The following is a 22,759-nucleotide window of genomic DNA, read 5'->3' as shown; positions in this document are numbered from 1 at the left end:
TTTCCAGAATCTGTTTTCTTAACCGTTATTCCATAGTATGGATTTTCTTCTTGCAAGGCAGAGAAATGGTCCCTCTTTGGCCTTCTAAATTCAAATGCTTCGAGCAGAGCTGTGAAAGCCGTCTTCCATCTCACTACCTAGCTCCAAATGGAATCAATTAGCTAAATTAAAACTTAAAAGCTTCTCTACCTTACAAGGCCCCAGTTGCTAAGCAACACCCACATACCTCTGCTGGCCTACTTTTTTCTTCACGCTTTAGAACTCTTTAAGCACAATAGAAATGCAGTCAGAACTTAACCAACCCCAACACATGCAAACATCTTTGTCCAGCATGAATCTGACTATAGGTTTTACCCTTTCTGGCACAGAAACATTAAATTAAACCCATTTGAACTATATCTTATTTCATATATCCTATATCAAAGGGGCAGCAGGGTAGCATGGTGGTTAGCATAAATGCTTCACAGCTCCAGGGTCCCAGGTTCGATTTCCAGCTGGGTCACTGTTTGTGTGGAGTCTGCACGTCCTCCCCCTGTGTGCGTGGGTTTCCTCCGGGTGCTCCGGTTTCCTCCCACAGTCCAAAGATGTGCGGGTTAGGTGGATTGGCCATGCTAAATTGCCCGTAGTGTCCTAATAAAAATGTAAGGTTAAGGGGGGGGGTTGTTGGGTTACGGGTATAGGGTGGATATGTGGGTTTGAGTAGGGTGATCATGGCTCGGCACAACATTGAGGGCCGAAGGGCCTGTTCTGTGCTGTACTGTTCTATGTTCTATGTTCTATTATTTCTAATGCTTACCAATACAAATGACCTTGGCTTTTAGAACAACTGGAACCATTCTTAAAAATATTCTCTGCACCCTCTCAAGGATCCTTACATATGTCATGACCAGACCAGATGCTATTCTAGTTGCAACCTAAACAGAGCTTTCCTGTTTTAGTACTCAATACTTGTATTAATAAAGATCAAGATCCTATACGCTTTGCTAACCACTCTTGCATTATGTCTCGTCACTTTCAAAAATCTTTCTACCCACGTAACATCACAACTTTGCTCCCATCTCAGCTCATCTGCTGCTGAAACTCTCATTCTGGTTACCTTGACCTCTAAATTCAGCTATTCCAATGCAATGGTCGCCCACATTATAACATCCACAAACCTGAGGTCATCAAAACCTCTGTTGGCTGTGTATTAACTCACTCAAGACCTGTTCTCCTATCACTACTGTGCTGGCTGACCTACATTGATTCCTTATTAAACAATGTTTGAAGGCTGTGCCTTCAGTTGCCTAGGCCCCAAGCTCTGGAATATCCTCCTTACAACCTCGCTATCTACTTTTTCTTCTTTAAGACATTCCTTGACGCCTACTTTTCTAACCAAGGTTTTGGCCATCTGATCTAATATTTTCTTATCAGGCTTGGTGTAATACTTTGATTTATAATGCTCCTGTGAAATGGAGGTTTCTTAATATTAAAGATGCTAGATACGTTGTTGTTCTAACGTGACCCATTTCACCCCTTGCTACATGCTTACTATTTACATACCAGTAGAAGATTTTTGGGTTCCCTTTTATGTTGCTTGCCATTTTATTCTTAAATTTCTGCTGTGTGTGTTATTTTCCTTTTTAATTTCCCTTTCCAACTTATTTTACCTGGTCTGGCTTTTGTTTGAAGAATTCATCTAGGATGCATTATAGACCCCTCTTTTTTTTGATCCATCATATTCTCCATCTCCATCAACATCAAAGGATCTCTGGCTGTGGTTTCCCCTACCTTTTGCCTCTGCTGGAATGTACAAGTCTCTACCTGAAACAATGCCTCGTTCAAGATCTGTTACAGTTTTTCCTGTCAGTCTTTGGTTCCATTTTATCTTGGCCAGGTCCCTTCGTATTCCATTGAAATTAGCCCTCCTCCAATTCAGAAATTCTACTTTAGATTTTTACTTGCTCTTCTCCTTATAATATGATGATCACTCATATAATCTAAGCCTTATAATATGATGATTACTCTTACCCAAAGTGTCCACCACAGACCTCAATGCCAGCACCAGATCCAGCAATACTAGGTGGATGGAGAACATATTGGTCAAGAAGTTCTCTGGAGCACGGTTAATAAATTCCTTCTCCGCCTTAACTCTTAACATTATCACAATCAAATTTTAGAAGAATGGGACCTGATCTTATTAAAACATACAAGATATTGAGAGGGCTTGCCAAAGTGGATTCTAAGAGGATATTTCCTCTTTTGAGGGAGACTAGAAGTTAGAGGACACAATTCAAAAATAAGAAACCTGAATTTTAAGACAGTGATGAGAATCTTTTCTCTCAGTGTTGTTTGTCTGATAAATTCTCTTCCCCAGAAACCAGTGGAGGCTGGGTTATTGAATTCATTCAATGCTGAGTTAGATAAGTTTTGATGCAGTCGAGGGGTATGGGGAGGAAGACAGGCAAGTGGAAATGCGATCACAACCAGATCAGCCACGATCCTATTGAATAGCGTACTCCTAATTCCAATGTTCCTATTTGATTAATTAAAGTTGCCCTGCATCATCATTTTTTGGTTTTGACAAATCTCGGGTGTTTTCCCTACAAATCACTATTTGTGGCCTATAGAATACTCAAAATAAGTGTGATCAAACTCTTTTATTTCTCAGGAGTAACCACATAGATCCTATATTTACTCCCTCAAGGGCACCATCTTTTTACAATACTACAATTCTTCCCTAATCAGTACTGCCGCTCCACCTCCCTATTTCCTTCCCTATCCTTTCTGAACACTTGATGTCCTTACATGTTACGCAACCATTCCTGACTACTTTTATACTGTATTTCCATTATTGCCATTGCATCATATTCCTACATGGCTATTTGTGATTATAGCTCATCAACTTTATTCACCACACTTTGTGCGCTTACATACACCCATTGTAAACCTGTTGCTGCATTCCTTGTAGCCTTTCTTAGTCAGATCCGTTCAATGATGGTATTATTCCCTTCTTCAGAACACTTCATTTTATGCACCTTATTCCTGTTTCTACTTCTATTTGCTGGCACCCAGCCCCACTTCAGAAAATGGCCATGAAACATGACAGTCAGTTAAAATTGGTGGATATAAAGAGAAACGTACAGATTGAGAATAGTGATGCGGATAAACAGAGAGAGTGCATAGTCGAAGGCTTGGTGGGTGGGGATCTATTTAAATATGTCCAAGCATTGCCACGGTTTGATGAAAAGGATGTAGAAGCCTTTTTCATTTCATTTCATTTGAGAAGGTAGCTAAACAAATAAAATGGCCACAGGACATGTGTGTATTACTGATTCAAACAAATTGGTAGGTAGAGCCAGTGAGGTGTTTGCATCACTATCAGAGGAGGTATCTTGGACATATGAGGATGTGAAAAAATCCATCTTAGGTACATATGAACTAGTGCCTGAAGCCTACAGACAAAGGTTTGGAAATTTAACGAAAGATCAAACGGAGTCATTTTGATAGGTGGATGAGAGCTTTGAAAATAGACAACATATGAAGCTCTTAGAGAAATTATATTTTTGGAGGAGTTAAAAAATTCTATTTTTGATGTAGTGAGAACTCATGTGGAAGAGGAGAGGATTAAAACTGTGAGATTAGCAGCAGAAATTGCAGATGATTATGAATTTGTTGATAAATCAAAGTTTGGTTTCCGACGTCAGTTTCAGCCTGTGAGGGATAGAAACTGGGGAAGAGAAATGCTCGTGGTAAAGGTAAAGGGGATCTGATGCGAGATAATAAGGAGAGTGGACCTCAGATTAAAAAGGAAATCCAGGAGGATGGAAGAGAAATGAAAAATTTCAAATGTTTTCACTGTAATAAACTAGGCCATGTAAAGTCACAGTGTTGGTGGTAGAAGGAAAGCACTGGGAAGGCTGATGTGGTAAAACAGGATAAGACAGTGGGGTTTGTTAAAGTGGCAAAGGAAAGCCCAAGTGAAGCGAAGGAGGTGCAAAAGAGTTTACGGCCTGATTAAGAGAACTTCACTGCAGTGAAGTTATTGTGAAAATCCCCTAGTCGCCACATTCCGGCGCCTGTTTGGGTACACTCAGGGAGAATTCAGATTGTCCAATTCACCTAACAAGCAAGTCTTTCGGGACTTGTGGGAGGAAACCGACGCCCCCGGAGGAAACTGATGTGACCATCAATTCACAAGACACGTGGTTGGAAGTGAACAGTGGTTTTAATAGTCTTACAACAGAGCCTGCCTGCGACGTGATGAACTGGCAGGCAGGCTCACGACTGCAAAGCTTTATACTTCCGGTTAGTGGGAGGAGCCATGGGCAGAGCCAAGGGTGGAGCCCAGTACAAACCCCTCATCTCCCCCTATGGGCAGAGCCGCGCAACTGCTCATATACCGAGCTTACATGAATACAGCACATCATATAACAACAGTGTGAATTATGCGGAATGTGATTCACCACAGAAACCCACGCAGACGCAGGGTGAACGTGCAGACTCCGCACAGACAGTGACCCAAGCTGGGATTCGAACCCGGGTCTAAACCCTTGCATTCTAGTCATCTAGACATAAAAGCCACCATTTCATTTGATTTTGTTTGTACCAGTTCGTGACATTTTAATGATTCCCGAGTCTTTGGACTTCCTCTGCTTCTAGTTTTTCACCTTTTACAAATTACCTTGTCTATCCCTTTTAGGTCCAAAGTAGCTGATCTTACATTTGCCTATTGAAATCCATTTACCATGTTCAATTAACCTATTAACACCTCTTTGTAGCTTCATGCTTCCATCTAAATGACTTTCAATGCCCATCCAACTTTGTATCATTGACAACTTGGACATGTGGCTTTCTATCCAATCATTTAAGTCATCAATGAATGCAATAGATCCTGTTACAAATTCTTGCGGGACACCAATAGTCATCTGTCAATTTGAGTGCCTGCCTGTATCCTTACTATCTGTCTCGCTGCTCAGCTAATTTCCTAACCAGGCCAATCATCTGTCTTCAGTTCCATAAACTTTAACCTTAGCTATCTTCTCATGAGGGACTTTTTCCAAATGTTTTCTGAAAGTCCAAACAAATAATATCCAGACATTTGGGCAGCAAGGTAGCACAAGTGGATAGCTCTGTGGCTTCACAGCGCCAGGGTCCCAGGTTCGATTCCCCGCTGGGTCACTGTCTGTGCAGAGTTTGCACGTTCTCCCCGTGTGTGCGTGGGTTTCCTCCGGGTGCTCCGGTTTCCTCCCACAGTCCAAAGACGTGCAGGTTAGGTGGATTGGCCATGATAAATTGCCCTTAATGACCAAAAAGTTTAGGAGGGGTTATTGGGTGACGGGGATCTGGTGGAAGTGAGGGATTAAGTGGAATGGTGCAGACTCGATGGGCCGAAAGGCCTCCTTCTGCACTGTACGTTCTATGTTCTATTCCCCTATCCATGACTTAAGCCACATTTTCAGTCATGTCTATCAGGCACGGAAATTTGTCACGGTGTTCAGTCATCCCAGCCTTTAATTGACTGTAGTAATTATCTCTCAAATGGATGTTAGACTGACCAGTCAATTATTATCTGCATTCCCTCTGTCACCTTTCTTAAATAACAGAGTGACTTGTGCAGTTTTCATTCTGAAAAAAAACATTCATCAGGACTTTCATGTCACACATCAGTTCTGGGCACCATACCTTTGGGGGGTCTTGGAGAGAGTGCGTTGCAAATTTATTGGAATGATCTCTGGACTGCGATTATTAAATTGTAAGGAGAAATTACTCAGACCTGGGTTAGATTTTGGAATTTTGAAGATCAAGGGTTAATTTGGTCAAAGTTTTCAAGATATTATGGGGAACTGTGAGGGAAACTATTAATGCTGACTGGGAGACAGCCTAAAATATAGAACCAGACCTTCCAGGAGTAAAATGAAGAAACACCTCTCTACACAAAGAGTGGTAGAAGTTTAGAACTCTCTTCTATAGGCCACCTAATAGTTCTAGGGATGTGGAGGAAAGGATGGCAAAGATGATTCTGGAAAAGAGCGAAAGTTACAGGGTAGTTGTTATGGGAGACTTTAACTTTCCAAATATTGACTGGAAAAGATATAGTTTGAGTACATTAGATGGGTTGTTCTTTGTACAATGTGTACAGGAGGGTTTCCTGACACAATATGTTGACAGGCCAACAAGAGGCGAGGACACATTGGATTTGGTTTTGGGTAATGAACCAGGCCAGGTGTTAGATCTGGAGGTAAGTGAACACTTTGGAGACAGTGACCACAATTCGGTGACCTTTACATTAGTGATGGAAAGGGATAAGTATACCCCGCAGGGCAAGAGTTATGGCTGGGGGAAGGGCAATTATGATGCCATTAGACATGACTTAAGATGTGTAGGTTGGAGAAGTAGGCTGCAAGGGTTGGGCACACTGGATATGTGGAGCTTGTTCAAGGAACAGCTATTGCGTGTTCTTGATAAGTACGTACCAGTCAGGCAGGGAGGAAGGGGTCGAGCGAGGGAACCGTGGTTTACCAAAGAAGTGGAATCTCTTGTTAAGAGGAAGAAGGAGGCCTATGTGACGATGAGGCGTGAAGTTTCAGTTGGGGCGCTTGATAGTTACATGGAAGCGAGGAAGGATCTAAAGAGAGAGCTAAGACGAGCAAGGAGGGGACATGAGAAGTCTTTGGCAGGTAGGATCAAGGAAAACCCAAAAGCTTTCTATAGGTATGTCAGGAATAAAAGAATGACTAGGGTAAGAGTAGGGCCAGTCAAGGACAGTGGTGGGAAGTTGTGTGTGGAGGCCGAGGAGATAAGCGAGATACTAAATGAATACTTTTCGTCGGTATTCACTCAGGAAAAAGATAATGTTGTGGAGGAGAATGCTGAGACCCAGGCTATTAGAATAGATGGCATTGAGGTGCGTAGGGAAGAAGTGTTGCCAATTCTGGACAAGGTGAAAATAGACAAGTCCCCGGGGCCTGATGGGATTTATCCTAGGATTCTCTGGGAAGCCAGGGAAGTGATCGCTGAGCCTTTGGCGTTGATTTTTATGTCATCATTGGCTTCAGGAATAGTGCCAGAGGACTGGAGGACAGCAAATGTGGTCCCTTTGTTCAAGAAGGGGAGTAGAGATAACCCTGGTAACTATAGGCCGGTGAGCCTCACGTCTGTTGTGGGTAAAGTCTTGGAAAGGATTATAAGAGATACGATTAATAATCATCTCGATAGGAATAATATGATTAGGGACAGTCAGCATGGTTTTGTGAAGGGTAGGTCATGCCTCACAAACGTTATCGAGTTCTTTGAGAAGGTGACTGAACAGGTAGACGAGGGTAGAGCAGTTGACGTGGTGTATATGGATTTCAGTAAAGTGTTTGATAAGGTTCCCCACGGTCGGCTATTGCAGAAAATACGGAGGCTGGGGATTGAGGGTGATTTAGAGATGTGGATCAGAAATTGGCTAGTTGAAAGAAGACAGAGGGTGGTGGTTGATGGGAAATGTTCAGAATGGAGTTCAGTTACGAGTGGCGTACCACAAGGATCTGTTCTGGGCCGTTGCTGTTTGTCATTTTTATAAATGACCTAGAGGAGGGCGCAAAAGGTTGGGTGAGTAAATTTGCAGATGACACTAAAGTCGGTGGAGTTGTAGACAGTGCGGAAGGATGTTGCAGGTTACAGAGGGACATAGATAAGCTTCAGAGCTGGGCTGAGAGGTGGCAAATGGAGTTTAATGTAGAGAAGTGTGAGGTGATTCACTTTGGAAAGAATGACAGGAATGCGGAATATTTGGCTAATGGTAAAATTCTTGGTAGTGTGGATGAGCAGAGGGATCTCGGTGTCCATGTACATAGATCCCTGAAAGTTGCCATCCAGGTTGATAGGGTTGTGAAGAAGGCCTATGGTGTGTTGGCCTTTATTTGTAGAGGGATTGAGTTCCGGAGCCATGAGGTCATGTTGCAGCTGTACAAAACTCTGGTACGGCCGCATTTGGAGTATTGCGTACAGTTCTGGTCGCCTCATTATAGGAAGGACGTGGAAGCTTTGGAACGGGTGCAGAGGAGATTTACCAGGATGTTGCCTGGTATGGAGGGAAAATCTTATGAGGAAAGGCTGATGGACTTGAGGTTGTTTTCGTTAGAGAGAAGAAGGTTAAGAGGTGACTTAATAGAGGCATACAAAATGATCAGAGGGTTAGATAGGGTGGACAGTGAGAGCCTTCTCCCGCGGCTGGAGGTGGCTAGCATGAGGGGACATAGCCTTAAATTGAGGGGTAATAGATATAGGACAGAGGTCAGAGGTGGGTTTTTTACGCAAAGAGTGGTGAGGCCGTGGAATGCTCTACCTGCAACAGTAGTGAACTCGCCAACATTGAGGGCATTTAAAAGTTTATTGGATAAGCATATGGATGATAATGGCATAGTGTAGGTTAGATGGCCTTTAGTTTTTGACTTCCCATGTCGGTGCAACATCGAGGGCCGAAGGGCCTGTACTGCGCTGTATCGTTCTACGTTCGACAAGTAAATATTGATGCTGGGTCAGGATAGATGCAGGCGGGTGTTTCCTCTGGCTGGGGAATCTAAAACTAGGAGTCGCAGTCTCAAAATAAAGTTATCTGCCATTAGGACTGAGACCAGGAGAACTTTCCTAAGTCAAAGGGTTGTGAACCTTTGGAATTCTCTACCCCAGAGAAATGTGGATGCTCAGTTATTGAGAACAGCATTGAGTGAGCGAGAACAGCGACGCAGCAGACAATCCCGCAAGAATTCCTCCACGCCCCTCATACCCAGAAAGGGCAGCGACCTAATTTAAATACATTTTAACATACTTACCAGGGCCGCCCCCGCAACAAGATTCTCACCTCACAGAACATTCATATATTGCTGATGTGATGTGGCGAGGAATACAACAGGTTTGGAAAAATGTGAATCAGTTGGGGGGGAATTCCCCGGGGGTGCAAAGCTAAGTATAGCCCCTGAGGGGAGTGGGAAATGCCTGGGCAGTGCCCTGGCTCTGTCCCCTGGCGGAGTTTGGTAGATCCTCTGGGGAGCCCCATTGGGGGTGGGATTTACGTTGTTTGTTGGTGAGGGGGAGAGCTGCAGATGCTGATTTGGGAAAGCCCCTGATGCTGATTGCTGATGGGTGGGAGGAGTAGTCAGAGACCCAAAAGCTGATGGGGGTGGAGGGGGTGAGGGTGGGAGAGAGGGGAGAGGGCCCTGATTGCTGATGGTGGGGCGGAGAGCCCCTGTGCTTGTGGGGAGGGAGAGAGATTCCTCCCTGTGTCCGTGGGCCGGGAGGGGGTTTATTTTCTGTGTTAATTGGGCACCTTTTTTAAAGGGTGCTGCCATTTCTGTGGAACCAGCCTTGCCGGCTCTATATGTGCCGTCCTGCCACAAGTGACAGTGTAAAATACTCCCGCTGAATCTTCCTTTTCAGCGATGCTCAAAATCTGAACCTGAAAACTCGGCTGTGCAGCTGGAGAGCAACACGCTGGGTTTCAGTCAGAGCTGGATACTGAAAAAAATGGGAGAATTTCACCCACTGAGTATACTCAGATCAAAGATCAATAGATCCTTTTACTAAGGGAATAAGGGATACGGGATTAGTGCAAGAGGGTGGAGTTGCGGAAGATGATCTGCCATGATCTTACTGGATGGCTGAGACGTCCAACAGGCTGAATGGGCCTTTCCAACTCCCTACTTTTTCCATTCTTAAGCACTAATTTTAAATCGGAGATTGATAATATTTTCTGTTTCAAGGACTATGGAATAAGGTGACATATGGAGTTTGGCCACAGATTACCATGCTCTTATTGAATGGCAGAACAGGCTCCAGAAGCTAAATGGCTTACTCCCATTCCTATTTTCTAAATGGCAATTTTAACAATGTCCAAATCAAATGTCTGGGTTCTGAACCATGCCCTACCTGTTGGTGTCCCTGGCCACATCCTCGTAGACACTCTGCACCCCAATCTCCAGCCGTGTGCAGCCATATTGCAGCATGTCACTAAGATGGCGCTTCAGACAGTAGTCTGGTCTGGTCTCGATGGTGATCCCAACACACTTTGTATTGCTGCGCTCAGAGTACCTGAAATCAGTCAATTGACGCCATTATCTGGTGAACGGTAATTGCAAAATAATGAGAGGTTCTCACAGTGCTGTGCCACTGGTACGTCTGGGCTACATCCACCACATCCACTGTACAGCAAGGTGGCAATCACCACCATAGTCAACATTCATGAACAGTAAGAAGTCTTACAACACCAGGTTAAAGTCCAACAGGTTTGTTTCAAACACTAGCTTTCGGACCACTGCTCCTTCCTCACCTGCTCGTGTTTGAAACAAACCTGTTGGACTTTAGCCTGGTGTTGCAAGACCTCTTACTATGCTCACCCCAGTCCAACGCCGGTATCTCCACATCATAACATTCATGAAAAGCAAGAAGTTAAAAAGAAACAAATATTGCTCAGGAAGATTATGGAGAAAAACATTATACTGTTACAAATCTTCCCTCTGTGGGGCACCCTTCAACCAAGCAAACAGCTTTCAATTTACTTTTGGGATGGGTAGAAGATCAGCTGAAGGCCACTCTGCCATTCCTTGTATAAACTGGCTTAATCTAATGGCATCACCTAGCTCAGCACTGGTCATTCCCAATCAATGACAGAAACGCCTTACAGTACCTTTCACACGAGATAGAAAAACAGCCCCAAGGTGACTTACACGAGGGGAAATCAGACAAACATTAACACCCAGCCAAAATATTAAGAAAATTGCTAAGAACATTCAAGAAGCTTGTAGAAAGGGGCGGATATTAAAGTCTTAAAGATGGAGGAATTCCAGAGCTGAAGGCATGACCTTCAGTACAGAAGGATTACAATTGGGAATGCACGGGACCAGGGAATTGGAGGATTTTAGATAGTAGGAACTTTGTATGTTAGCGAGCACAGGGAGAGTAATGAGTGGGTGGAACTTGATGCAAGCAGCTGAGTTTTATAATAGTTTACGTTCATAGCGCACTTATTACTGGCTGCTAAAAAGTAGCCAAAATTACTTGTAACTTGCAGAAGTATGATATGATGCTGCTTCATTTTGGAGTATCACACTGGAAATGCCACAGGGAGGGAGGGGCCAGTACAGGGACAGTCAACACCACTGGTGAATATCACCAAAGTTTCAGAGGGACTGTCGCTGGAAGATGACATGCGATAGGGAATAGTCAGCAGCTCAATTCCCTTTGCTCTGCAGCTAACGTTTCACATTCACCACATTCAAGGATTGCCGGCTGCTTGAGACAACCTGTTGGATTGACTGATCTATTCTCATCTCTATCCAGCCTCCTACTCTCTTGTCTAATTAACCCACAATAATCACACACATGGTTTCACATTGATGTTCCATTAAAAAGCTATCATTTAGAGGGTTAACAAAAAACTCAAAATATCTTGTTGAATACAAAATCATAAAAATATCCGTTTTAATAAAGGTCATACTTCACCAATCAATATTCAATCACCAGCTGTTTAAGTAGAGCAGGTGCTGGAATAGAAGCTTGTTAAAATCCCAATGCAGAAAGATTACCTCCTCGATGAAAATGATGATAAACACCGCACTACACACTTGGCTGCAGGATCATGGCAGTGCTCCTTCTTCCAGTTAATGTCTTTGGCCTGTCCCATGGGAATTGGAATCTGCAATGCTTCCAGACAATGGTGCCATCCCACCTCACATTTCTGCCACCTTTCTTTGTTGCCTTGCAACTGATCTCCCCTCTTTGCAATGAAATTCCCAGTCAGGAACACTGATTTCCCAATCTTCAGCCAGTCTGACACAGTCCTTCAGATTGCATCATTCGGGCATCAATGTGCAGACTGCTCCCTGGACAACCCTCCTGTCCAAAGGGGAGATCAAGGCAACCAGGCAAAAAAAGGCAAAATGCAAGGTTGGGTGGCACCATTATCCAGAAGCATTGCAGGCTGACGGAGAGCAATAAGTGACTCCTGGTCCAGGGGTCAGCTTCTAGACTGCTGCCTGGACAGTCTAGTCCTCCAGGAGTCTATGTTTAGAATGCTGCCTGGACAGTCTCAGCCTCCAGGGGATGTGTGGCTGGGCTGATCCCTGACATTCTTCCCTTTTCAGAGTTCTGTGTATTTACTGGTCTCTGGATACCTTCCTCCAGTGTTCTGTTTGCAGGACTACACTCTGGATAGGACACCCATCCAGGCATATCCAGTGTGATACTCCAAAACGTGTCTAGATTCAATCTGGTTTCGGATATGCATTGTCTAAATTTTACGTGAACAGCAGTTGACAGGTTCCAAGTGTGGAGAATCTGTGTGAAATTCACCCTCGTGTAGTTTGTTACCCAACCCCATCCTCTATGCCCACCTCCCATCCTCCCCACACACTACTGCCTTATTCAGGAAATTCCTACTATTCCAATCCAGCAACCAGAATCGAAACCCACTTTCAGAAATCTCCCCCAAATCACCCTTTCAAGCTCCTGGCAGCTTGGTGGCCACTGTATCCCTTTTTAATCCTTTTTATTTCATGAAATGTGGGCATCACTGGCAAGGGCAACGTATACGCTTCCAATGAACTGAATTGAGTGGTTTGCCACACCATTTCAGGTAGCAGTTAAGATTCAACCACTTTGCTTTGGGTCTGAGTCGCATGTAGACCAGGGAGGGGCTGCACATTTCCTTCTCTATTGGTGAGCCAGTTGGGTTTTTCCGACATTTGACCACAGGGTCATGGTTATCATTACTGAGACTAGCTTCTCAATTCCAGATTATGAATTGAATTTCAATTCCATCAGCTGTTGTGGTGGGATTTGGACCGTTAACATCTGGATTACAAGCCCAGTGACGTTATCACCACGCCACAATCTCTCCCTTATTGTACTGTTCCTTGACATGTCTTCCTGTGCGTGGCCGGTGCTATTTAAACACATGTACTCATGGCTCCATCTCACGTGGCACAGAAGTAGCTTTGCTTCTGACCAACTCCCAGCATTCTGTCCGAGGCTACAACAAGGAGTGGCGATTGAGGTCAGTGTCAACTTTCAGCACAGTAGATCCCTGTATCAGCACAACTCTGAATCAGAGTGAAGTTCCTGTGTCACTAGCATTGAGTCTGAACCACAACATCAGGAAAGCACTCCTGATCAGACCAGCTCCACTCCGACCAAACCCCTCAGTGTCACATTTATAGGCGTTTTCTTCCGTGTGAACCCATGTCATGGGCAGGCGGTGACATAGTGGTATTGTCGCTGAACTCGTAATCCAGAGATCCAGGATAGTGAGCTGGATACCCGGATTTGAATCCCACCGCAGCAGGTGATAGAATTTAAACTCAATATCTGGAATTAAAAGTCGAATGATGACCATGGAACCTTTGTCAATTGTAGTAAAAACCCATCTGATTCACTAATGTTTTAGGGAAGGAAATCTGCCATTTTTGCTTTCAACAAGATCTCACATAGCAGGTTAATATGTAAATTAAAGTGCATGGGATTACGGGTGGTGTCTTGAGATGGGCAGAAAGCTGGTTAGCAGACAGGAAACAAAAAGTTGGAATAAATGGGTCTTTTTCTGATTGGCAGGCAGTGACTAGTGGGGTACTGCAGAGATCTGTGCTGGAACCCCAACTGTTCACATTATATATTAATGATTTGGACGAGGAAATTAAATGTCTCCAAATTTGAAGATGATACAAAGTTGGGTGGGACGGTGAGCTGTGAGGAGGATGCAGAGATGCTTCAGCAGGATTTGGACAGGCTGAGTTAGTGGGCATATGCATGGCAGACGCAGTATAATGTAGATAAATGTGAGGTTATCCACTTCGGTAGCAAAAATAGGAAAGCAGATTATTATTTGAATGGGTGTAAATTGAGAGAGTTGGATGCTCAGCGAGACCTTGGTGACTTTGTGGATCAGTCGCTGGAAGTGCGTGCGCAGGTACAGCAGGCAGTAAAGGAGGCAGTAAAGCATTGTTTCTCCGGCACCCAAATGTATATTTACCACCCCAGTCTCCACCCCCCTCCCTCCCCCCCACAAACAGTCGCCTACTTATGTGTTGTAAATAATTTTGCCAGGTGTACAGGGTTGCTGCTGTTGACTGGTGCACAATACCCTACCAGTTATTCTATTTTATTTTTTTTATTATTTATTATTTTATTTTCTTTGGTATGTTTGGGTGTGCCCTTCTCTTCTATATATGTATATGTTTCTTATCCTGTGTACGTAACGGTAAATATACTTTGTTCAAAAACCCAATAAAAAATATTTATATTTAAAAAAAGACGACAAATGGCATGTTGGTCTTCATAATGAGAGGATGAGGATAGGAATAGAGATGTTTTACTACAATTGTATAGGGCATTGATGAGGCCATACCTGGTGTATTGTGTGCAGTTTTGGTGTCCTTATCGGAGGAAGGATATTCTTGCGATAGAGGGAGTGCAGCGAAGGTTTACCAGGCTGAATCCTGGAATGGCGGGACTGTCATATGAGGAGAGACTAAATAATCTTTATTAGTGTCACAAGTAGGCTTACATTAACAACGCAATAAAGTATAAAGTTTGAGAATTGAGTGCTTTGCTGAATGACTATGTAAATAATTTAAATCGTTAAACAGCCACTAATTGATTAACAAATGTACTCTGCACATACGGCTTTCTTTGGCTGATAACTCACTAGAATATTTGTATAACTAGTCACGGGATCATGTGGGAAAGCAACAAAGGTTTGGACAGCTGAGACAAATGTACTTCATTTTCCTTCTATTCTTGCACTGAAATGGACTATCAGATCTTCATAGGAGAAGGCATTATTAAGTTGAATGTGCAAGTTCCATGTGGGTGTGGGTGGTGGGCAACAGGGAAAGCAGAGAGCTGATCCATTGGGGATTGCGGTGGGGCCGGGGGTGTTTGTGAGGGTGTCTGTGAGCGTGAAGTACAAGTGGTGGGGTGCGTGAGACGGGAGGAAGCCTGACGACAAAGGGGCATGATAACTAGCTGTCCAAAAGAACTTTATGAAATACTTCGAAATGTAGAAACTGTTGTATATCTGGAAAGGCTCAGCAAATGTGCGCACAGAAAACTCCCATAAACAGCAATGCGATTATGACCAATTAATCTGTTGTTGTGATGTTGATTAAGGGATATATATTGGCCATCAGGAATAACTCTCCTGATCATCATTGAATAATGCTTTGAGATCTTTTGCATTCAATCGAGAGGATAGGTGAGGCCTCAGTTTAACATCTCATCCAAAGACATCCAACAATGCAGCATTCCCACAGTACTGCACTGGATTGTCAACCTTGATATTTGTGCTCAACTCCTGAAGCAGAACATTAATACACAACCTGGTGACAGTGATTAAAATTGCTACCAACTGAATGACACCTAGCGTGAAGCAGGCAACCCACAGGATAACAACGCAACAGAAAAGGGAGTGGGAAGCAAAAATAAATACAAAGTGACAAAAATAGGGCTAGAGAGAAAAAAATGCAAAGAAACAAAAAAGGACACAGAGCAAAAACAGAAAATAAGAAACAATGAAGGAATGAGGTGACTACACTGTAGGATCCCACTCTCTCAGAATTCAGCAGTGAGGGTGCACTGCTAGCCAAAAGCCAGTAGCTGAAATAATTCACATGTAGCAGATGTATAATTGTGAGGATCTCCAGCTAACTGGACGTTGTAGCCTTGAGCGTTTGCAGTTAGCTGGACATGTGTAGCTGTGAGAGTCGGCAGCTAGAGGGACGTGTGCAGATGTCAGGGTTTGCATCTAGCTGGACATGTGTAGCTGTGAGGATCTGTAGTTAGCTGGATGCGTGTAGTTGTGAAAGTCGGCAAATAGTGGGACTGTGTAGCTGCGAGAGTCGGCAGCCAACGGGACGTATGTAACTGTGAGGAACTGCAGCTAGCGGGACGTGTGTAGCTTTGAGGGTCAGCCGCTAGCTGGACGTGTTTAGCTGTCAGAGTTGGCAGCTAGTGGGACATGTGTAGCGGTGAGGATCTGCAGCTAGCAGGATGTGTGTAGCTGAGACTCTGCAGTTAGCTGGACGTTTGTAGCTGTGAGGGTCAGCCGCTAGCTGGACATGTGTAGCTGTGAGGGTCAGCCGCTAGCTGGGCATGTGTAGCAGTGAGGGTCAGCCGCTAGCTGGGCATGTGTAGCAGTGAGGGTCAGCCGCTAGCTGGGCATGTGTAGCTGTGAGGGTCAGCCGCTAGTGGGACATGTGTAGCTGTGAGAGTCGGAAGCTAGTGGGACATGTGTAGCGGTGAGGATCTGCAGCTAGTGGGACGTGTGTAGCAATCAGAGTTGGCAACTAACAGGACTTGTGTAGCTGTGCTGGTCGGCAGCTAGCTGGATGTGTGTAGCTGTGAGAGTCGGCCGCTGACGGGATGTGTGTAGCTGTGAGCGTTTGCAGCTAGCGGGCCGTGTGTAGCTGCGAGAGTTGGCTGCTAGCGGGACATGTGTAGCTGAGGCTCTGCAGCTAGCAGGTTGTGTGTAGCTGAGACTCTGCAGTTAGCTGGACGTTTGTAGCTGTGAGGGTCAGCCACTAGCTGGGCATGTGTAGCTGTGAGGGTCAGCCACTAGCTGGGCATGTGTAGCTGTGAGGGTCAGCCACTAGCTGGGCATGTGTAGCTGTGAGGGTCAGCCGCTAGCTGGGCATGTGTAGCTGTGAGGGTCACCCGCTAGCTGGGCATGTGTAGCTGTGAGGGTCAGCCGCTAGCTGGGCAGGTGTAGCAGTGAGGGTCAGCCGCTAGCTGGGCATGTGTAGCTGTGAGAGTCGGAAGCTAGTGGGACATGTGTAGCTGTGAAGATCTGCAGCCAGCTGGATGTGCTTAGCTGTGAGGGTCGGCTGTTAGCGGGACGTGTGTAGCTGTCAGAGTTTGCAGTCAGCGGGTCGTGTGTAGCTATGAGAGTCGGCTGCTAGCTGGATGTGTGTAGCTGAGAGAGTTTGCAGCTAGCGGGACGTGTGTAGCTGAGAGTCAGCAGCTAGCGGGACGTGTATAGCTGCGAGTCAGCAGCTAGCGGGACGTGTGTAGCTGTGAGAGTTTGCAGCTAGCGGGACGTGTGTAGCTGAGAGTCAGCAGCTAGCGGGACGTGTGTAGCTGAGAGAGTTTGCAGCTAGCGGGACGTGTGTAGCTGAGAGTCAGCAGCTAGCGGGACGTGTGTAGCTGCGAGTCAGCAGCTAGCGGGACGTGTGTAGCTGTGAGTCAGCAGCTAGCGGGACGTGTGTAGCTGAGTCAGCAGCTAGCTGGACGTGTGTAGCTGTGAGTCAGCAGCTAGTGGGACGTGTGTAGCTGTGAGTCAGCAGCTAGTGGGACGTGTGTAGCTGCGAGTCAGCAGCTAGCGGGACGTGTGTAGCTGTGAGTCAGCAGCTAGCGGGACGTGTGTAGCTGCGAGTCAGCAGCTAGCGGGACGTGTGTAGCTGAGTCAGCAGCTAGCGGGACGTGTGTAGCAGTGAGTCAGCAGCTAGCGGGACGTGTGTAGCTGTGAGTCAGCAGCTAGCTGGATGTGTGTAGCTGTGAGTCAGCAGCTAGTGGGACGTGTGTAGCTGTGAGAGTTTGCAGCTAGCGGGACGTGTGTAGCTGTGAGAGTTTGCAGCTAGTGGGACGTGTGTAGCTGCGAGTCAGCAGCTAGCGGGACGTGTGTAGCTGTGAGAGTTTGCAGCTAGCGGGACGTGTGTAGCTGCGAGTCAGCAGCTAGCGGGACGTGTGTAGCTGTGAGAGTTTGCAGCTAGCGGGACGTGTGTAGCTGCGAGTCAGCAGCTAGCGGGACGTGTGTAGCTGCGAGTCAGCAGCTAGCGGGACGTGTGTAGCAGTGAGGGTCGGCAGCTAGCGGGACGTGTGTAGCAGTGAGGGTCGGCAGCTAGCGGGACGTGAGTAGCTGTGAGAATTTGCAGCTAGCGGGACGTGTGTAGCTGTGAGTCAGCAGCTAGCGGGACGTGTGTAGCTGTGAGTCAGCAGCTAGCGGGACGTGTGTAGCTGAGAGTCAGCAGCTAGCGGGACGTGTGTAGCTGAGAGAGTTTGCAGCTAGTGGGACGTGTGTAGCTGCGAGTCAGCAGCTAGTGGGACGTGTGTAGCTGCGAGTCAGCAGCTAGCTGGATGTGTGTAGCTGTGAGAGTTTGCAGCTAGCGGGACGTGTGTAGCTGTGAGTCAGCAGCTAGCGGGACGTGTGTAGCTGCGAGTCAGCAGCTAGTGGGACGTGTGTAGCTGAGAGAGTTTGCAGCTAGCGGGACGTGTGTAGCTGTGAGTCAGCAGCTAGCGGGACGTGTGTAGCTGTGAGTCAGCAGCTAGCGGGACGTGTGTAGCTGTGAGTCAGCAGCTAGCGGGACGTGTGTAGCTGCGGGTCAGCAGCTAGCGGGACGTGTGTAGCTGCGAGTCAGCAGCTAGCGGGACGTGTGTAGCTGCGAGTCAGCAGCTAGCGGGACGTGTGTAGCTGTGAGAGTTTGCAGCTAGCGGGACGTGTGTAGCTGCGAGTCAGCAGCTAGCGGGACGTGTGTAGCTGCGAGTCAGCAGCTAGCGGGACGTGTGTAGCTGCGAGTCAGCAGCTAGCGGGACGTGTGTAGCTGCGAGTCAGCAGCTAGCGGGACGTGTGTAGCTGTGAGTCAGCAGCTAGCGGGACGTGTGTAGCTGCGAGTCAGCAGCTAGCGGGACGTGTGTAGCTGTGAGAGTTTGCAGCTAGCGGGACGTGTGTAGCTGGAGAGTTCAGCAGCTAGCGGGACGTGTGTAGCTGTGAGTCAGCAGCTAGCGGGACGTGTGTAGCTGTGAGAGTCAGCAGCTAGCGGGACGTGTGTAGCTGAGAGTCAGCAGCTAGCGGGACGTGTGTAGCTGTGAGTCAGCAGCTAGCGGGACGTGTGTAGCTGTGAGAGTTGCAGCTAGCGGGACGTGTGTAGCTGCGAGTCAGCAGCTAGCGGGACGTGTGTAGCTGTGAGTCAGCAGCTAGCGGGACGTGTGTAGCTGTGAGAGTTTGCAGCTAGCGGGACGTGTGTAGCTGAGAGTCAGCAGCTAGCGGGACGTGTGTAGCTGAGAGTTCAGCAGCTAGCTGGGACGTGTGTAGCTGCGAGTCAGCAGCTAGCTGGGACGTGTGTAGCTGTGAGTCAGCAGCTAGCTGGACGTGTGTAGCTGTGAGAGTTCAGCAGCTAGCGGGACGTGTGTAGCTGCGAGTCAGCAGCTAGCGGGACGTGTGTAGCTGTGAGTCAGCAGCTAGCGGGACGTGTGTAGCTGAGAGAGTTTGCAGCTAGCGGGACGTGTGTAGCTGCGAAGTCAGCAGCTAGTGGGACGTGTGCAGCTGCGAGTCAGCAGCTAGTGGGACGTGTGTAGCTGCGAGTCAGCAGCTAGCGGGACGTGTGTAGCTGCGAGTCAGCAGCTAGCTGGACGTGTGTAGCTGTGAGTCAGCAGCTAGCGGGACGTGTGTAGCTGCGAGTCAGCAGCTAGCGGGACGTGTGTAGCTGCGAGTCAGCAGCTAGCGGGACGTGTGTAGCTGTGAGTCAGCAGCTAGCGGGACGTGTGTAGCTGCGAGTCAGCAGCTAGCGGGACGTGTGTAGCTGTGAGAGTCAGCAGCTAGCGGGACGTGTGTAGCTGTGAGAGTTTGCAGCTAGCGGGACGTGTGTAGCTGCGAGTCAGCAGCTAGCGGGACGTGTGTAGCTGCGAGTCAGCAGCTAGCGGGACGTGTGTAGCTGCGAGTCAGCAGCTAGCGGGACGTGTGTAGCTGTGAGTCAGCAGCTAGCGGGACGTGTGTAGCTGTGAGAGTTTGCAGCTAGCGGGACGTGTGTAGCTGTGAGTCAGCAGCTAGCGGGACGTGTGTAGCTGCGAGTCAGCAGCTAGTGGGACGTGTGTAGCTGCTGAGTCAGCAGCTAGCAGGACGTGTGTAGCTGCGAGTCAGCAGCTAGCGGGACGTGTGTAGCTGCGAGTCAGCAGCTAGCGGGACGTGTGTAGCTGTGAGTCAGCAGCTAGCGGGACGTGTGTAGCTGTGAGAGTTTGCAGCTAGCGGGACGTGTGTAGCTGTGAGAGTTTGCAGCCAGCGGGACGTGTGTAGCTGTGAGAGTTTGCAGCCAGCGGCACGTGTGTAGCTGAGAGTCAGCAGCTAGCGGGACGTGTGTAGCTGCGAGTCAGCAGCTAGCGGGACATGTGTAGCTGAGAGTCAGCAGCTAGCGGGACGTGTGTAGCTGTGAGAGTTTGCAGCTAGCGGGACGTGTGTAGCTGTGAGTCAGCAGCTAGCTGGACGTGTGTAGCTGTGAGTCAGCAGCTAGCGGGACGTGTGTAGCTGTGAGTCAGCAGCTAGCGGGACGTGTGTAGCTGAGAGTCAGCAGCTAGCGGGACGTGTGTAGCTGCGAGTCAGCAGCTAGCTGGACGTGTGTAGCTGTGAGTCAGCAGCTAGCGGGACGTGTGTAGCTGTGAGTCAGCAGCTAGTGGGACGTGTGTAGCTGCGAGTCAGCAGCTAGCGGGACGTGTGTAGCTGTGAGTCAGCTGCTAGCGGGACGTGTGTAGCTGTGAGAGTTTGCAGCTAGCGGGACGTGTGTAGCTGTGAGAGTTTGCAGCTAGCGGGACGTGTGTAGCTGTGAGTCAGCAGCTAGCGGGACATGTGTAGCTGAGAGTCAGCAGCTAGCGGGACGTGTGTAGCTGTGAGTCAGCAGCTAGCGGGACATGTGTAGCTGTGAGAGTTTGCAGCTAGCGGGACGTGTGTAGCTGAGAGTCAGCAGCTAGTGGGACGTGTGTAGCTGCGAGTCAGCAGCTAGCGGGACGTGTGTAGCTGCGAGTCAGCAGCTAGCGGGACGTGTGTAGCTGCGAGTCAGCAGCTAGTGGGACGTGTGTAGCTGAGAGAGTTTGCAGCTAGCGGGACGTGTGTAGCTGTGAGTCAGCAGCTAGCGGGACGTGTGTAGCTGTGAGTCAGCAGCTAGCGGGACGTGTGTAGCTGCGGGTCAGCAGCTAGCGGGACGTGTGTAGCTGTGAGAGTTTGCAGCTAGCGGGACGTGTGTAGCTGTGAGTCAGCAGCTAGCGGGACGTGTGTAGCTGCGAGTCAGCAGCTAGTGGGACGTGTGTAGCTGAGAGAGTTTGCAGCTAGCGGGACGTGTGTAGCTGTGAGTCAGCAGCTAGCGGGACGTGTGTAGCTGTGAGTCAGCAGCTAGCGGGACGTGTGTAGCTGTGAGTCAGCAGCTAGCGGGACGTGTGTAGCTGCGGGTCAGCAGCTAGCGGGACGTGTGTAGCTGTGAGAGTTTGCAGCTAGCGGGACGTGTGTAGCTGTGAGTCAGCAGCTAGCGGGACGTGTGTAGCTGCGAGTCAGCAGCTAGCGGGACGTGTGTAGCTGTGAGAGTTTGCAGCTAGCGGGACGTGTGTAGCTGTGAGTCAGCAGCTAGCGGGACGTGTGTAGCTGTGAGTCAGCAGCTAGCGGGACGTGTGTAGCTGTGAGTCAGCAGCTAGCGGGACGTGTGTAGCTGTGAGTCAGCAGCTAGCAGGGACGTGTGTAGCTGTGAGTCAGCAGCTAGCAGGACGTGTGTAGCTGTGAGTCAGCAGCTAGCGGGACGTGTGTAGCTGTGAGTCAGCAGCTAGCGGGACGTGTGTAGCTGCGAGTCAGCAGCTAGCGGGACGTGTGTAGCTGCGAGTCAGCAGCTAGCGGGACGTGTGTAGCTGTGAGAGTTTGCAGCTAGCGGGACGTGTGTAGCTGCGAGTCAGCAGCTAGCGGGACGTGTGTAGCTGTGAGAGTTTGCAGCTAGCGGGACGTGTGTAGCTGCGAGTCAGCAGCTAGCGGGACGTGTGTAGCTGCGAGTCAGCAGCTAGCGGGACGTGTGTAGCTGTGAGTCAGCAGCTAGCGGGACGTGTGTAGCTGCGAGTCAGCAGCTAGCGGGACAGTGTGTAGCTGTGAGTCAGCAGCTAGCGGGACGTGTGTAGCTGCGAGTCAGCAGCTAGCGGGACGTGTGTAGCTGTGAGTCAGCAGCTAGCGGGACGTGTGTAGCTGCGAGTCAGCAGCTAGCGGGACGTGTGTAGCTGTGAGTCAGCAGCTAGCGGGACGTGTGTAGCTGAGAGTCAGCAGCTAGCGGGACGTGTGTAGCTGTGAGAGTTTGCAGCTAGCGGGACGTGTGTAGCTGTGAGTCAGCAGCTAGCGGGACGTGTGTAGCTGAGAGAGTTTGCAGCTAGTGGGACGTGTGTAGCTGCGAGTCAGCAGCTAGCGGGACGTGTGTAGCTGTGAGTCAGCAGCTAGCGGGACGTGTGTAGCTGAGAGAGTTTGCAGCTAGTGGGACGTGTGTAGCTGTAGAGTCAGCAGCTAGCGGGACGTGAGTAGCTGGAGAGTTCAGCAGCTAGCGGGACGTGTGTAGCTGTCGAGTCAGCAGCTAGCGGGACGTGTGTAGCTGTGAGTCAGCAGCTAGCGGGACGTGTGTAGCTGTGAGAGTTTGCAGCTAGCGGGACGTGTGTAGCTGCGAGTCAGCAGCTAGCGGGACGTGTGTAGCTGCGAGTCAGCAGCTAGCGGGACGTGTGTAGCTGTGAGTCAGCAGCTAGCGGGACGTGTGTAGCTGAGAGAGTTTGCAGCTAGCGGGACGTGTGTAGCTGCGAATCAGCAGCTAGTGGGACGTGTGCAGCTGCGAGTCAGCAGCTAGTGGGACGTGTGTAGCTGCGAGTCAGCAGCTAGCGGGACGTGTGTAGCCGCGAGTCAGCAGCTAGTGGGACATGTGTAGCTGCGAGTCAGCAGCTAGCAGGACGTGTGTAGCTGCGAGTCAGCAGCTAGCGGGACATGTGTAGCTGTGAGTCAGCAGCTAGCGGGACATGTGTAGCTGTGAGTCAG

General features: G+C 48.3%; 1 protein-coding gene across 1 annotated transcript in view; it reads right to left on the bottom strand.

The window, feature by feature from the left end:
• Nucleotides 1–22,759, bottom strand: part of elp3 (elongator acetyltransferase complex subunit 3) — a 144,024-nt gene that overhangs the window by 77,360 nt on the left and 43,905 nt on the right. The window contains 1 exon segment of the mRNA XM_038800483.1: nt 9,892–10,053. Coding sequence (XP_038656411.1) covers nt 9,892–10,053 — 162 coding nt within the window.

This window comes from Scyliorhinus canicula, chromosome 6, assembly GCF_902713615.1.
Source record: "Scyliorhinus canicula chromosome 6, sScyCan1.1, whole genome shotgun sequence".
In the NCBI taxonomy this organism is placed as follows: Eukaryota; Metazoa; Chordata; class Chondrichthyes; order Carcharhiniformes; family Scyliorhinidae; genus Scyliorhinus; species Scyliorhinus canicula.
This window is presented reverse-complemented; position numbering and strand designations above follow the sequence as displayed.